The 15547-nt window shown below is 50.3% G+C and overlaps 1 protein-coding gene across 1 annotated transcript in view; it reads left to right on the forward strand.

Annotated features, from left to right (window-relative positions):
- Window positions 1–15547, forward strand: part of PTPN5 (protein tyrosine phosphatase non-receptor type 5) — a 54456-nt gene that overhangs the window by 16835 nt on the left and 22074 nt on the right. Inside the window, exon 3 of the mRNA XM_079930302.1 lies at window positions 5737–5817. Coding sequence (XP_079786428.1) covers window positions 5793–5817 — 25 coding nt within the window. The 5' untranslated portion in view covers window positions 5737–5792. The remainder of the gene's footprint in view (window positions 1–5736; window positions 5818–15547) is intronic.

Consider the following 15547-nt stretch of genomic DNA (forward strand, 5'->3'; position numbering starts at 1 on the left):
CCTGAACACCTGGGATGCAGGGGGTGGCTGAGGGGGTGGGGATGCTCCTACGTCACTGGCTGCCTGGTGCGGGAGACAGGTGCACAGACAGCTAACTAAGCAGCAGAACAAAGTCAGAGGCAGAGAGGAGTGTGAGCCAGGGGTGCGGGGGCGTGGCCCAGGGATGGGAGAGCGTGATTCTTCCCGGGAGATCAGGGGGTGCTTCATGGAAGAGGTAACGCTGCAAATGAGTAAGATTTGGCAGGAGGAGGAAAGGAAACATCAGGCTGAGGTAACAGCACAAACAAAGGCCTGGAAGTGGGAGTGGACAGGTTTGAATTCAGAGAATAGGGATGTCTGGTGGGATCGGAGCTTCAGGAGGGTGGCAGAGGCTCTGAGTTGACAGTTCGGGGTGTCTAGAGGGCCCCGGGAGCCCCAGGAGCATGAAGCCCAAGGTAGAGGGCATGTCTGCCTGGGGTTGGGTCAGGAGGTTCCTGGGGCCTCAGCCTCCCACCCAGGAATCTGGCTTCAGCATCCCAGTTCCTCCTCACCCCTCACCCACCTGGGAAGAGGGCGCAAGCTCCTCTGCCCCCCTCCCCAAACCTGTCAGCTATTTCTCTGCATACGACCTGGGCAAAGCTGGCATCCACTCCATGCCTCCTGACAGCACCCACCCATCCACCATTCCACCGCCCAGGCAGAGGTGAGGTGCTCCCAGCCCGTCCCCGACAGGCCTCTGTTAGCACGCTTCTCCCAGGCCACAGCGTTAGCTGTCCTGTCTCCCCCACCAGCCATGAGCTCCAGGAAGGTAGGTGGGCTGGTCCAGGCCAGGTCTCCAGTACCCAGCCAGGTACACATTACCTTCACACACGAATGGACAAATGACGGTGATGACGTTCAAGCTTCAAGGAGGATCTTACCACCTGGCTTTATAGATGAGGCCTCAGGGGCCCAGGGTGAGAGAGGACTGCCCAAAGTCGTAAGCATGTTGGGAGCAGAGTTTAAAAGAGAAGTTTGGTTCATAGCAGTACTACTCACAGTAGCCAAAAGGTGGGAACAACCCAGGTGTCCATCAGCTGATGAATGGATGAAATATAGTTCACCCATGGAGTAGAATATTTTCCAGCCATTAGAAAGAATTAAGTACTGATACGTGCTACAACTGGGATGAACCTAGAAAATGTTATGCTAAGTGAACGGAGCCAGACCCAAAAGGCTCCTTTTGTATGATTCCATTTATATGAAATATGCAGAATAGGCAAATCTATGAGAGACAGGAAGCAGATTAGTGGTTGCCAGAAGCTGAGGGAGGGGAGAATGGGAGTGACTTCTTAATGGGTACAGGGTTTCATTTCGGGGTGATGATAATGGTGGTGGTTGCACGGCGTTGTGAATGTATTGTATGTTTTAAAATGGTTAAAATGGTGAATTTTAGGTTATGTGAATTTCACCCCAGTTTCAAAAAAGGAGTAGATTGGGAGCAGATCAGATGCCACCAGCTGGGCCTAATGTTTATTCCTCGAACACATGCCACTGATCGCCCTTCTATGACAGACCTCCTCAGCTCAGGGGTGGGGGAGCCTGTGGCACATCTTGGTTCAGAGGAAGCCCCATGGTCAACTGGAAGAGGACAGGATTCCTGCTCAGGTGCCTCTGCTGGTGCCCGGCCTCCATCACTTCCCCATCCCACTGACCAACCTGCTTCCAGTTAATGCCAAATATTCCGTACATCTCAGGCCTCTGAGATGCTCAGCTCTTGCTCTTGCTGTTTGCACTATGAAGGAAGTTCTTTCCTTTGTGACCCTCTCATCCACCTAGAAACATCCTTTAAGAACCAGGTCCTATCTTCCCTTGCAGAAGACATCCACCCTCCGCCCCCTCACCACGAGCCAAGCTGAGCTCCCCAAGGTATCACGTGCATGCAGCCTATTAAAGCAGGTGTGGGAACGATCATGTTTGCCTGTGTGTCTCCCTTGGAAGACTGGGAGCTTCGGGGGGGAAGGGCCTGGCTTGTTCACCACTGTGTTCCTAGGATAGCCTTGGTGCCTTACTCACAGGAGGTGCTCAGTAAATGCTTGTTGAACGGGGCAATGGCTTTGGAAAATTTCTCCTCCCTCCCAGATATTCTCCATCAGTGAGGGAAGGACAGGCAGGGTGATCTCCAAGTCCCTTTATGTCTGGGGTTCTCTGGTTCTAAGAGCAGCAGTGAGGGGCCAGCACAGCAAGTTGCTGCCTGTTGTCACAGGCCAGTTTTCTGCTCCTGTTGCCCGGCTGGTAGAAGTGGAGAAGAGGAGAGAAGGAGCCTGCAGTAATCCACTGCAAGCAGCTATTTCTGCTCTTGGCAGGGAGGAAGGAGGGCAGTTCCCAGAGACTGGGCTTCTCCATTCAGCCTGAATGGACGAGCTCTTCTCTTTGGAAATCTAATTAAAACCCTCCCCTGAACAGCCTAGACATGCAGGTTTTGGCGAGGTTGCCTGGAATCCTTCAACTGCAGGGCCGAGAGCAGGCTCTAGCTCCATTTTCCTCTACAGACGAGAGGTGCTACTCTTTCTGCTTTCCTGATTATGAAATTAGTCATTTTCTAGGAAGCTTATTTATAGAGTCCGCTGCACACATGCAGCGCTGAGCTATTCTGAACACGGCTTGGGGCCTGGGAGGCTTAAGGTGTGAAAGCAGCTGTGAGTCACACATGGGTCCCCCTCCAGAGGTATCTGGATACCTCAGTTACCTTTTTGCACTGAGCTAGGGGCCAGGCCTTTGGGGCTGCCCTCCAGCTGGGGCGCTCTTCAAGATAAATAAAGAAAAAGCTTCAGATCTCGGGAGGTAGGGGGTAGGTGTTCTCCATCCCAATCCACATGGCCACCCACTCGATATATCACCTGGGACAAGTCAGACCTCGGTTCTGTGCCTCCGTTTCCTCCTCTGCTAAATGAGAGGTCTTCCCGATGTGTGATTCTGGGCCTGCTGTGGACAGTAGCTGTGGAGGAAGGTTCCAGGTGACTTCACAAAGACTGCCTTCAGGGCTTCCCTGGTGGCGCAGTGGTCAAGAGTCCGCCTGCCGATGCAGGGGACACGGGTTCGTGCCCCTGTCCGGGAAGATCCCACATGCCGCGGAGCGGCTGGGCCCGTGAGTCATGGCCGCTGAGCCTGTGCGTCCGGAGCCTGTGCTCCACGACGGGAGAGGCCACAGCAGTGAGAGGCCCGCGTACCACAAAAAAACAAAAAAAACTGCCTTCACAAAGGCAGCTCAGATGATGGCCGTGTTTGAGGTTCCTGATATTTTTCCAAGAAGGTCAGGGCAACATTCAGTTATTCAACAAGTGTTTGTTTATTTATTGAACACCTGCTGTGAACCAGGCACTATTCGAGGCTTTCAAGATACAATGGTAAATGAAACAAATGGTGGTCCCTGCCCTCGTGTCGCTTATAATCTAATGTTAGTCAAATAATGGCCTGAGTTAAAATGAAATTTCAAACTCTGTCAAGTGCTGTGAGTAAAAACTACTGGGAAGAAAATAGCTAGTGGGAAGCAGCCGCATAGCACAGGGAGATCAGCTGGGTGTTTTGTGACCACCTAGAGGGGTGGGATAGGGAGGGTGGGAGGGAGACGCAAGAGAGAGGAGATTTGGGGATAGATGTATATGTATAGCTGATTCACTTTGTTATAAAGCAGAAACTAACACACCATTGTAAAGCAATTATACTTCAATAAAGACGTTTAAAAAAAACAAAAGTACTGGGAAGTAGAGCTCCTGGAGCGGGTGGGGGGCTCTCCAGGCAGGGAGAAAAACACGTGCAAAGGCATCATGAAGGAAAGAGCCTGTCCCAGTGTAGCTAGAGTGCAGAGGTTAAAGGGGAAAGGGGCATGCAATAAAGTTGGAGGGATGAACAAGGGTTAGACCATTCAAGATCTGATAAACCATGTCAAAGGTTGCCATTGCCTTTGTTCCAAGTGTAATAGGATGCCATTCAAGTATTTTTTTAAGGAAAGTTATATGATAAACGTTGAGTTGTGAAAAAGTTCTAGCTCAGGCCTGCCCCATCCAGATGTACAGGTTGTAAAGTGCACAACCTCTGAAGCCATATGTATTGGAGCCATATGGAGAATGTTTTGGAGGCCAGGCTGAGTGAGACCAGTTAAAAGACTGCCACAGTAATCTAGGCAAGAGATGCTGCCCTGGGCCAAGATGTAGGTAGTGAAGAGGGAGAAAAGTGGAGAGACTCAGGAGACAATTAAAGGGCCTTGAAGATAGCAGCCCTCTCTCCATAGGAGAGCAGGGCCCTGGGATTTGGGATTCTCAGAGACCCTGCCAATTGGAGTGAGGAAAAAATAAAACAATTGCCAATTGAGAGCAGAAGATGTCAGAATGAAAATGGTCACCATCCTTAACCCGGCCTGTCTGCCCTTCATTGATTCCGATCTGCAGCCGGGCCTGGAATCAGCCTCAGGACCAGTCCGAGAGGCAGGATTGCAGGACTCGTGCGTGGAGAGGCAGCTGACCTCCTGAACTTCTTGGAAGTATTATGCTAGCAAGGCTGTATTAAAGTTTCTTCTGGTTGCCAATTTCAGAAATCAGATGCTGTTGGTTTGAGCTAAAATGTTGGAATTTATTGGAAGGATACTGGGGCATCTTTGCCTTAACAGAAATTTTGCCCAATCAAGACTCAAGATGGGCCGGAATGAAGTAGCTCCAAGACCCACGGCAGCAGATGTGTTTGGACCTTCTCTCCAGGACACTGTGGCTACCGTGATTCAGCCCCCAGAATGCATTTTAAAAGTGCAGAGGAGAGGATCTGATTGGCCCAGGCTAGTGGGTTTGTCCAGCCCCGGATCAGTCAGCTAGTGCCAGGGGTCAGACACGAAGGGCAGGCAGAGCCACTGGAGCCCACACCTGCACGGCAGGCTATTCCCAAAGCAGGGGAAGCCCTGAGAGCAACGCAGCTACCCTCAGGATATGTCAAAGTGTAGACACTGTCTGGGGTCTGACTAATCTCCAGCAACCTTTTTCCCAGCTTACTGGGTAAAGGAGAAAAACTAGTCCCCAGCATAGTCCTGGAAGGTGCCCTGATGAGCTAGAAAGAGGGTTTTCTGAGTTCAAAAAGAAATAGAACATTTAGAAAATGCATATACATATACAGCTATTTTTTCTAGCTATTTCCAGAGCAGAGTTTTGCATACCACTTTTTACTGCCTGAGGCACAGGGAATGTGCAGATGTGGGGAGCTGGACACACACTGTATGTTACCCAGATCCCTCTTGCTCACCCATGGTTCAAACCCGCAGGAACTAGGAGGCAGAATGGCACAGCAGTGAAAGTGTGAGCCTGGAGTCCTAGACTGTAATTTCGTACCCAGCTCTACCCTAATGAGCTGTGTGACCTGAGGTAGGTTACTTGACTTCTCTGAGCCAGTGGAATGATCCCTAATTCATGGGGCCCTGATGAAGATTCAGTGTGATGAAGTTTGTAAAGTGCTTTGAACGTAGTAAGCCCTCCTTCTGTGGCAGAGATGATGGTGCTGATGGTGGTTTTAGAGATGTTGCTGGTGGTTATTCCACCTGGAAGACACCTGTAAAATTCTGCTTCTGCCTCTGCAGCTTGACCCCTCTGTAGGTTGGTCTTTTCCTCTGGTCCCCCTGATGGGGCAGGGTTATTCCAAGGGACACAGTGCAAGAAAGAAAGGCTTTTTCTCTTTGCTCAGGGTTTTGTCTTGATCCCAGCTCAACAGCCTCATCTCACATTTTTCATTCTGCTGCAGGAGTGAGAGAGAGAGAGAACCACACTGCTGATGACTCCGAGGGAGGGGCCCTGGACATGTGCTGCAGCGAGAGGCTGCCGGGTGAGTCTTCCCAGCACCAGGTCCCCCAGAGCTGCAAATGGAGGAAGAGAGCTCCGGATGGCACTGGGGCTGGAGGAAAGCCTGGGTGGCTGTGAATTTGCTTTAGAGGAGTGACTCAGCTGGTCTGTAGGTCTTCGTTTCAATGAGGATTTGTTTTTCTAATCCCTGATGTCTTTCTGACCTGTTATCATTTGGAGCTGCTGTAGACTCATCTGGAGGGAAGAAGAGGCAGCTGAGGGTGTGCGGGGAGGGTGGAGAGAAGGGTGAAGAGCTGGGGAGTCCAGGCTTGATCAGGACATGACCACTGGCCTGTGGTGTGCTGGGCAGATTTCGAAAGGTAAGATTAGGAAACACAGCCTGACCGTGGCATGAGCCAAGAGTGGGGTGGACGAAGTGGAGAAAATCCCTGACAGCGCTGAGGAGAAGCCTGGCTGTGAATGTCAGATTGTGCTGCTTGAGTCTGGTTGACCACTCTTGAACCACGGGCCATTGCTCTCGCCACAGAAACATTACCAAGGCACTCCTGCCCACGGAGAAGCAGCACGTCCAGTTGTAGACCAAATACCCAAGTCATGATTAACAGCCTTGGGAGGAATGAATGAAGGAAGGTGGGGGAAACTTTTTTGTGTTTTTTCCTTTTAAAAAAGTTTTTATTGTTTTTTTTTCCTCCTTATAACAAATATCCATTGTAGAAACATTAAAAAATAAAGACAAGAGAAAAAGAAAAATCACCATAATCCTGTAACACTACACATATTCTCACATCTCCCTTTCCAAACCTTTTTGTTAAGAAATAACCAATTCTGAATTCTAATTTTGAACTCTCAAACCTGTAGCTTGTCAGAAACCTCATGATTGGCAAGGAACCTTAGAGTGTCGAGTCTTCAGTGACCCTCTTTAAGACAGACATGGAAAACAGCTCGGTGTGACTCTAAAGCCATGACTCTTTAAAATAAGTGGTTGTTTTTTCACCCCATGAGCAGTTGCCCCAGCTATGGATGAAGTTCCTCCAGCCTCCCACTGAGCATTGAGCCCTTCAGTATAATTCTCACCTTATCCAGTAGGGGGTGCCATTGCTCAGAACACTTAGGACGGCCTGTTGAGATGGGCTAGGATGGATGCCATTGCACCAGTGTCGTTGTGGGACCCAAAACAGCTAGCTTGAGGACTAGACTTCTCCAAAGGGACGTAAGAGCTGTCTGCAGACATCTGAAAGGCTGTCTTGTGAAGGGGATGGCATATTCATTCTGTGTGTGTCTTATGAAGAGGGCATAAATCCAATACAGAGAAATTTAAAAGAGGCCTGTTGGCCCACGGGATGCAGAACTTTCTTTCTGACTCTAAAAATAGTCCAGTCATTGAACTTGATAATGCAGGAGAAAATGAGTGTTCCATCACTGGAGGTATTCAAGTATTGTCTGGATAGACACTGGAGAGGAAATTTCCACAGTGGGTGGGAGGTCGAGGTGACAGCGCAAGTCCCTTTCAGCTATTAAACAGTTCTGTGATTCAGATATGAGTCATAGAATTCAGAGATGATTCTACAACCAGGGATGGCCCCAGTGGCTAGAAAAAAATCCACAGAAAATAGGACACCGTGTATAGGAATCCAGAGAGTAGCATGGTGTGGAGGAAAGAGCATGGAGTCTGGTCTTGGAGTCTGGCTGTTCTGCACACAGGCGGTGTGTTTATGGACAAGGCATGTAACCCGCTGGTCCTGCAGTCCTTTATTTGCAAATGGAAACAGCAACAGTATGAACATTTATCCTCACAAGGAAAATAAATGTAATCACACAAGCATTCATTCAACAAATGCTTATTGAGCATGTACTATGTGTCAGGTGCTGTACTAGGTGCTAGGGATATAGTAGTGGTGAGTATGACAGACAAGGCCCCTGCCCTGCTTTGAGCTGCTTCTGGAAAATGGGATGAAGCCACCGCAGAGAGGCTACAGTAATAAGCGTGATTTGTTTAATTCCAACCTTCTCTCCCATTCCTCCCAAAAGCCAACAACCAGAATAGAATCAAAGAGGATTATTGGTCATCTCCGCTGGACCTGGCACATTGCCTACCTTGTGCCGGGCACTGTGCTAGATGCTTTCACGTGTATGCAAAGGTGCAGTAGCACCAGCAGGTTATCTGAGAATTCAGCTCATTTCTGACACTGTCTCCCAGGAGATAGCATCAGATTCCACAGGTAAAGGGCTCAATCCCACAAGTCTGCCCTTTACTTCAGACGCCAGTTGCAAGCCCAGGTTGTTACCTGCAGTTCTGACCGACTGGCTATATGTCAGAGGTTCCCACAACCCTCTGCTCAGGTTCAATTAATGTGCTAGAAAGGCTCACAAAACTCAGAGAAACATTTTAGTCACTAGATTACCAGTTTATTTTAAAAGGCTATTAAAGGATATAGATGACCATCCAGTTGGAAGAGATGCGTAGGGCAAGGCAAGGGGCGCGGAGCCCCCGTACCCTCTCCCAGCACCACTCTCCCCTCCTCTCCATGCGCTCACCCGGAAGCTCTCCAGGTCCCGTCCTTTGGGATGTTTCTGGAGGCTTTATTACATAAACATCGTGGATTAAATCACTGGCCATTGGCGAATGATTCAACCGCCAGCCCCTCTCCCTGGAGGTCGGGTCTGGGACTGGAGAGTTCCAGTGCTCTAATCACATGGTTGGTTCTCCTGGCAACCAGCCCCCACCCTTGGGTGGGATCCAAAAGTCACCTTCCCTGAAGCATTTTCAGGAACTAAGGACAAGAGACCAAATATGATCCCACTGCTCTAGTAGCTCAGGAAATTCCAAAGACTTTGGGAACTGTGAGTTAGGAACTGTGGCTGAAGACCAAATATATATGAGAGATATATATTTTGGTCATCTGAATGACGAATTATATATTTCTGATAAATCATAATATCACAACCTATATCTCATGCAATCCTCTCTGCTACCCTAGGAAGTTGGTATTATTTGCTATCACCATCTCATAGAAGAAAGGACCAAGGTTCAGGGAGGTTGGAGGGTCTGTCTGGGTTCATCCAGTGTCCAGTAGAGTGAGGAGTCCCTCCAGGCAGTTTCCTTCCAGAGCCCAGGCTCCTGGCCGCTACCCCATTCTGCCTTCCTTGTCGCCATTGAGCCATTATGATCTTCTGGCACCCTGTGGACTGAGGCAGGAAGAACTAAGCTATGTCTGTCCCCAGGGAGGAGTTTGGAGGAGTTGGGCGATGTCACTGTGCCTGTCCCTATCTGTGTCCTTCCTCTGGAAAGCCCGCCTGCCAGGGGCCAGGCAAGTTATATGCCCTTCTAGGCACCCGTGACGCCGTCTTCATATGATACTGAAATAACTTTTTGTCTGTTTCCTCCATGGGACCGTGAGCTCTTTGAAGGCAACTACCTCTCTATTCCATCCTCCATGGCAACGTTCATTCACTCATTTCTTCATCCATTTACTCAGTATTCACTGACCACTTCCATGTGTTGGGCACTCTGTAAGCACTGGAGTTTCAACAATGAAGCAACCTGAGAAAATTTCCCACCCTTACAGGACAGTATTTTGCCCTAGTTAAGAGCAGGCATCCTGGACCCAGGCGTAGCTCCACCATTTACCGTTGCGGTGATCCTGGGCAAGCTACTTAACCTCTCTGCCTTCCATTTACAAAATGGCAAGAATAACATTCACTACCATGTACGGTTGTTGGAGGATTAAATGGAGCTCAGAACAATGCCTGGAATGTGGCAAATGACATAGGCATTTGCTATTAAGGGAAAGATAGGCAATAAATAAGTAAAATATATAGTATAGCAGATGGTGATAAGTGCTGTGGAGAAAATTAAAGCCAAAAAGGGGGAGGTGGGAAAGGACTGGGACTGGGTGGCCGGGGCGGGGGGGGATGGTTGGCATTGTAAATAGGGTGGTCCTGGAACCTGGTTAGGAGTAGACTTCCGCAGTGTTCGTCAGCCAAAACCACCAACCTAAGCTGCACCTTGGACATAAAAGGAGATGGAGGCATACAGGCCCAGAGACCTGGGGCGTTGGGCCTTTAGAATGAGCCCATGGACACTGCAAGCAGTTGCATAATGATGATGTAAAAATACAGCCCTCGGGTAATCTCTCCCCCTCCCAGCTGTCTTCCCCACTGGGCGAGACTAAGAGGCAAGGCAGAGTGAGGACCAGCCATGCCTGGGTGACTCACTCATTCCCACAGGAGCTGCCAGGCGGGGGGCGACATGGCCAACACTCCCGGGGCTGCGGTCACCCAGACCCTAGCCAGTGTCATCCAGTCCTCCCAGACTGAGATTTCTGGGTGAAAGCATCCTCAGGCATCGCCGACACCTGCAGGCAGCCCACAGCTGCCCCCGGGGCAGGCACGCTCACTCGCACCCCCGGAGGCGTTCCACACAGGCGCACACACACTCATGTCTGCTGTCACTTGTCACAGCCTCGTGCTCACGTATGCATGTGCACATACCCACACGCAGTCCCCTGGGCACGTGCAGCTCCCGCACCTATGAGTCTTCTTCCTCTTGCACACCCAGGACCTCTTAACTCCATCACCCTGTCATCCACCCCTTTCCGCTAGAGATGCTTCTTAGAGATGGACACGCTTGTTCTCTGTTTCCTCTTTAGGTCTCATTCTTTCCTGCAACGACGCCCCCTTCTCCTGCACATGCAGATAAGCAGGCACATTCCTGCCCTCCCTCACTGCACGCAGTTCCTAGGTACCGTGGTGGGCACCGGTGTATCTCCAGGTCCGTGCACGGGCATACACAGGTTTCTCCTCTCGCGTGCGCACGCGCTTTTTCACGTGCTCACCCTCCTTTGCTCTTGCACTCCCCCTCACTTGCTCACTTCCTCCCTCATTTTCTTGCTCACAGTCACCCAAACACATTTAAACATTCAAACTCACACTCTCTCCCCTTCTGTGTGTAGGTGTTCACATTTGCGAGAAAGCAGGCAACCCTGCTGATGCTGGGACCTCTGCTCCTGCCCGAATAGCACCAGTGCAGGCCTAGCCTGGGACCAGCAGCTTCCTCAGGGATACAGGGCAGGGGAAGGAGGTGAATAAGGCAACAGTAGGTGCTGGTGATGGCATGACGTCACCACGTTGCTCACAGCGTCTCCAGCGGGCAGGTTCATGAGCAGGCCTGCTCCTAATGTTTGCAGGGACCAAGGTCAGACTGCCGTTGGGGCCCCTCGTGGGGCACCACCCCCTGCTCAGTCCTGCACTGGGAGGGCCCTCGTCTGAATGCATGGGGGCACGTCAGTCTGTGCGTGCAAGTATGGTTCACACTCCACCCTGCTAGCTGACACTTGGCCACCCCTCAGACCTAAATATACCCCCGGGGAAGGCCACGTCCCTGCTCAGAAGTGTGTACGTGCGTTCATGAAGGCTTCAGGCCATTCGGGCAGAGGGTTCTGGAGTCCTCGTAACCAGAGCATGGCCTGGAAAGCGGGGCGTGGGCACACCTCCTGGGCCCTGGGGGCCTTTTGCTCCATGGGGAGTGGCATGGCCAGAGGAGAGGGAGCCCAGGGGCCAGATCTAAGGACCACACTGCTTTGGGGAATAAGGTGCTCCCAAAGGCCTCCTACAGCCGGCAGCTGGTTGGAGCCATGGCAGTCCCCGCCACCCTGAGATTTAAGTGTGTTATGATCAGCCGGGTCTATGCAAGGCTGTGAGTAGCCACTGAAGGCCTGAGTAGGTCATTGCCCCTTTGGTAGGAACAGCTGACTTCTCCACACCTTAAGTCCTGGCTTTGAAGGCTACCCCGAGCCCAGCCCTAGGCTCTGTACCATCATGGATATCAGATGGACCCTCCTCTGAGGAGGTCAAAGTCTAGGTCTCAGCAAGAGACCACTGTCCATCCTGGGTGGTCTTTTATAAAGTAAAGGGAAAGCCTGTATTGAGGAAATCTTTGTTATCCTAATCACGCAGTGACTACCCCGGTCATCAGGGAGAGTCAGGCCATAGCTTTCACAGCCATCCCACCATGACATGGATGAGGTCTTCACCAGAAGCCAACAAGGGCTGATTGAAAAGGCAGCCTGACACTGTTATTGATTCAGCAAGCGTTTATTGAACATCCACTTTGTGCCCAGTGCTGTATCAGGTACTGACGATACAGTGAAGAGCAGGAGAGACCTGGTCCCTGCTGTCAGGAGGACAGGGTACCATGGAAGTGTGCAACAATAACATTACGTTATTTTGGGCGGGTTCGGCTGGGGGGGGGCAGTCAGGGAAGGCTTCCTGGAAGAAGTGGCCTTTAAACTGTGACCTAAAGGATGAGTAGGTTCCTGGCTCGTGTCTTGAGGAACCAGCTATCAAAGCATCTTAAGGAACAGGTTAACCTCAGAATGGGCCTTATCCCCCACCTGCTAATGCTTGTTCTCACAGAGCCCCCTGATCTGGTGCCTGGTACTGGTTCAAATGGTCTGGGACCAGGTGCAGGAGCCCAGATGGACAAACGTAGAGAAGACAGACTTGGAAACAGTATCATTACTGAGATGTCACTTGTGCCCATCAACGCTCAGCAGCTTAGGTGCTGTTGACTTTTAGTTCTTTAATCGATGGCTCTGTTTTCATTCGGGACTTTTAATGCATTTAGGCGTGTTTATGTGGCCAATGGTACTATGAATTGTCTTTGAGACTTTAGGATAGAAATTAAAGAAAGGCAAACAACACTATCCAGATGTACTGAGAACCCTAATTTAGAGAGTAGTCCGTAACGATACCACTGTATTGAGAAGAAATGTACCAACCCAGGTACTCACTGATCAGCGATGGTAGCGGTTAACTGTCCTCAGACACCAGGACAGATATGGAGGCAGGAGCCCATCTAGCTGGGTCTTGGGGTCCCGGAGGGGCAGTCAGACCTGGGTTCCAATCTCAGCTCTGCTGCTGACCAGCAGCTTGATCTCAGGTAAATAGTCTGACCACTTTGAGCTCCAAATTCTTCACTGCAAAGTGAGGGTGATAATAAGATCTTCACAGACATTTTGGGAGGTTTAAATAAGCTGATGTGTGTGAAATGCTTATTACGCAGTGCTCCATAAATGGTAGCTAATAATGATGGTGATGATTTTGCCAGGATGTGGAGTATAAACAACAACCAAAAACACCTGTGCATGTTCCCAGGCATCAGGGGCCCAGGCATCCAATCCCAGGCCAGACCTTCAGATGTGGAGTGGGTGATACGGGTCTGTGGACCTTTCATGACTCCCCACCACATGCCACCACAGACACATAGGGGAGTGTTGTTTACTTGCAGAGTCAGGTGGGAAGAGGAGCCAGACTTGCTGGAGAGGCCAGTCATCCATTTTCCTGTATAGAAACAATGCTGACATTCCTGGGAGTTGCCTGGATGTATGATGAAACTACAAAGAGTCTTTGCAACTGGAAAAAAGAGGCCATCTGGTTTGGTCCCGTGCCTCCACCCAGGTTGATGTCAAGCCCTTTCAGACAAATGGGCATCACTGTATAAGATATGCAGTGACAGATGCTGTCACCTTTCTCCTTGACTTGGCCCAGGGACTAAATACCCCAACTCCCAGGAACTTCTTTATACCTTAAAAACAAACAAACAAAAACAACAACCTCTTTCCTTCCATTTAAGCTCATTTCTTCTTTTCAAGTCTCAGGATGTGCTTTGTTTATCTATTGCTGCCTAATTGTCTCAAAACTTACTCACTTAAAACAACCACCATTTTATTTGTTTATGATTCAGAGGGTCATGAGGGGCTCAGCTGGGAGGTTCTTCTGTTCCCTATGGCTTCAACTGAGGTCATTCACTCAGCTGTATTCACCGGGTGCTGGGCTGGAATAGAAGGTCCAAGAAAGCTTTTCTTACATGTCTGGCACCTTGGTGTGAATACCAGGAAAGGGGGATCACTAGGGCCCCCTGGAGGCTGTCTACCATACTGCTTAAGAGTTGAATCCTTGCAATTCAAAAAGGCATATTCTCAGGATATGCCTGTACAGTTGGCCCTCCATATCCACAGCTGTGGAACCCGCAGATACAGAGAGCCAACTGTATACAGAATGGTGGGCGAAAAAATCCACCCACAGAGAAAGAAAAAAATACTAGAAAATATATCTAAAGGAAACCAGTGCCTTTCTCAGTGTGGTAGGATCATGGATGACTTGGGGTTCATTTATGCTTTTATGGGTTTTTTCCCCCTCATATTTTCCAAAATCATTTTTAAAAGATTGGCCATCTGGGACTTCCCTGGCGATCTGGCGGTTAAGACCCCACACTTCCACTGCAGGGGTGTGGGTTCGATCCCTGGTCGGGGAACTAAGATCCTGCATGCTGCGCGGTGTGGCCAAAAAAAAAAAAAAAAAAAGATTGGCCACCGGAAAATATTTATTAATCCTCGCCAGGCAAGAGTGGTAGCTGGGGATCATGGGGGCCCCCTGGGGTGAGTCACCTCCCTCCAGGTTGGGTTGCTCAGCAGGGCAGGCACAGAGTCGGGGGCTGACCCAACCCCAGGGATCTTAATGGGGGCTGGTTAATCCTTTGGGGGCATCGGTGGAGACAGTCACCAAGGCATGGAATCCCTCCCCCCACCCCATAGAAAGCCAACTAAATGACTCACGTCATGTCATGTTGGTGAACCAGTTCAGAGAAGGGGAGACTCAGGGGTCCTTGACAGGCAACTCTGTTTCACTAAGTCCATGAGTTCTTCAGTGGGTGTCCGTTCCCAGGGCAGGAGGAACAAGTTCTCGCTCTGTAATTCTCCCAGTTCCAGGACACAGACGGGATGGAGGGTCCTCTGCTTTCGTTCATTCTTTCCCCATTGGACCTTGGCCCCCCCTCCAACTCAACTGGTTTTGTTTTTACCTGGGGGAGCAGGGGGTAGTGACTGGTGGTAGGTTCAGAGCTGTCAGTCATACTCCTCTGTGGCCCCACTTTCTTCACGGGTCCCCGCAGTGCCCCTCTCTGCTTTCATTCACTGATTTTTTCTCTTTTGTCTCCCACCGCCAGGTCCCTTCTCCCCACAGTTAGTGTGTTCTAACGTGTTTAAGGCGTATTTTGTGCGTTTCTGTGTGCTCTTGCAGAATGAGTGGCAGTATGTCGTGTGTATATATTTTTAAAATTTGTGTCTATTGTGTTGTGTTCGGTCTCATTCTTTTCGCTCAGCCGTGTTTCTGAGGTCCTTCCATGGTGCCGTATGTCCTCTGATCCTTTGCTTCTAAGGGCTGCAGAGTATTCCCCAGTGTGTCCCTGGACGCGGCCTACCAGCTTCCCCAAGTGATGGGAATGTAGGTGCCCCGCTCCTCCCACCCCACCGCAGATAGCACAGGAGGGCGCTTTGGCTTACAGCTTATGTGTTTCCTAGGACTAGGTAAGAATTTTGTGGAGCAGAAGCACGCATTTCCAGAGTTTTCTACTTCCCGGATTGGTTCCAGCAGAGGATCTGGAACACAGAGAACCAGGAGGAAACGGTGTGGGTGGTAGCTGGGGAGATACGCAGGGGACAGAGCATGCTGGGCCTTTATTGATGGCCGTGGCAGGGATTTGGGCCTTTATTCTAAGAACAAGGGGAAGCCATCGAACGAAACTAAAGCAGGGGCTCAGATTTGTTTTTTTAAAAAAGGCAACAGTGGATCTTTAGCCTTAGAAGGGCCCTTAAAGACCCCCAGGCACACTCTGAATTTACAGAAGGCCTCTGAGGCCCGTAAAGGCAGTGAGACGCCCAGGGTCACACAGCCCACTCCTCACAGAGCTAGAA

Source organism: Stenella coeruleoalba, assembly GCF_951394435.1.
Source record: "Stenella coeruleoalba genome assembly, chromosome: 8".
In the NCBI taxonomy this organism is placed as follows: domain Eukaryota; kingdom Metazoa; phylum Chordata; class Mammalia; order Artiodactyla; family Delphinidae; genus Stenella; species Stenella coeruleoalba.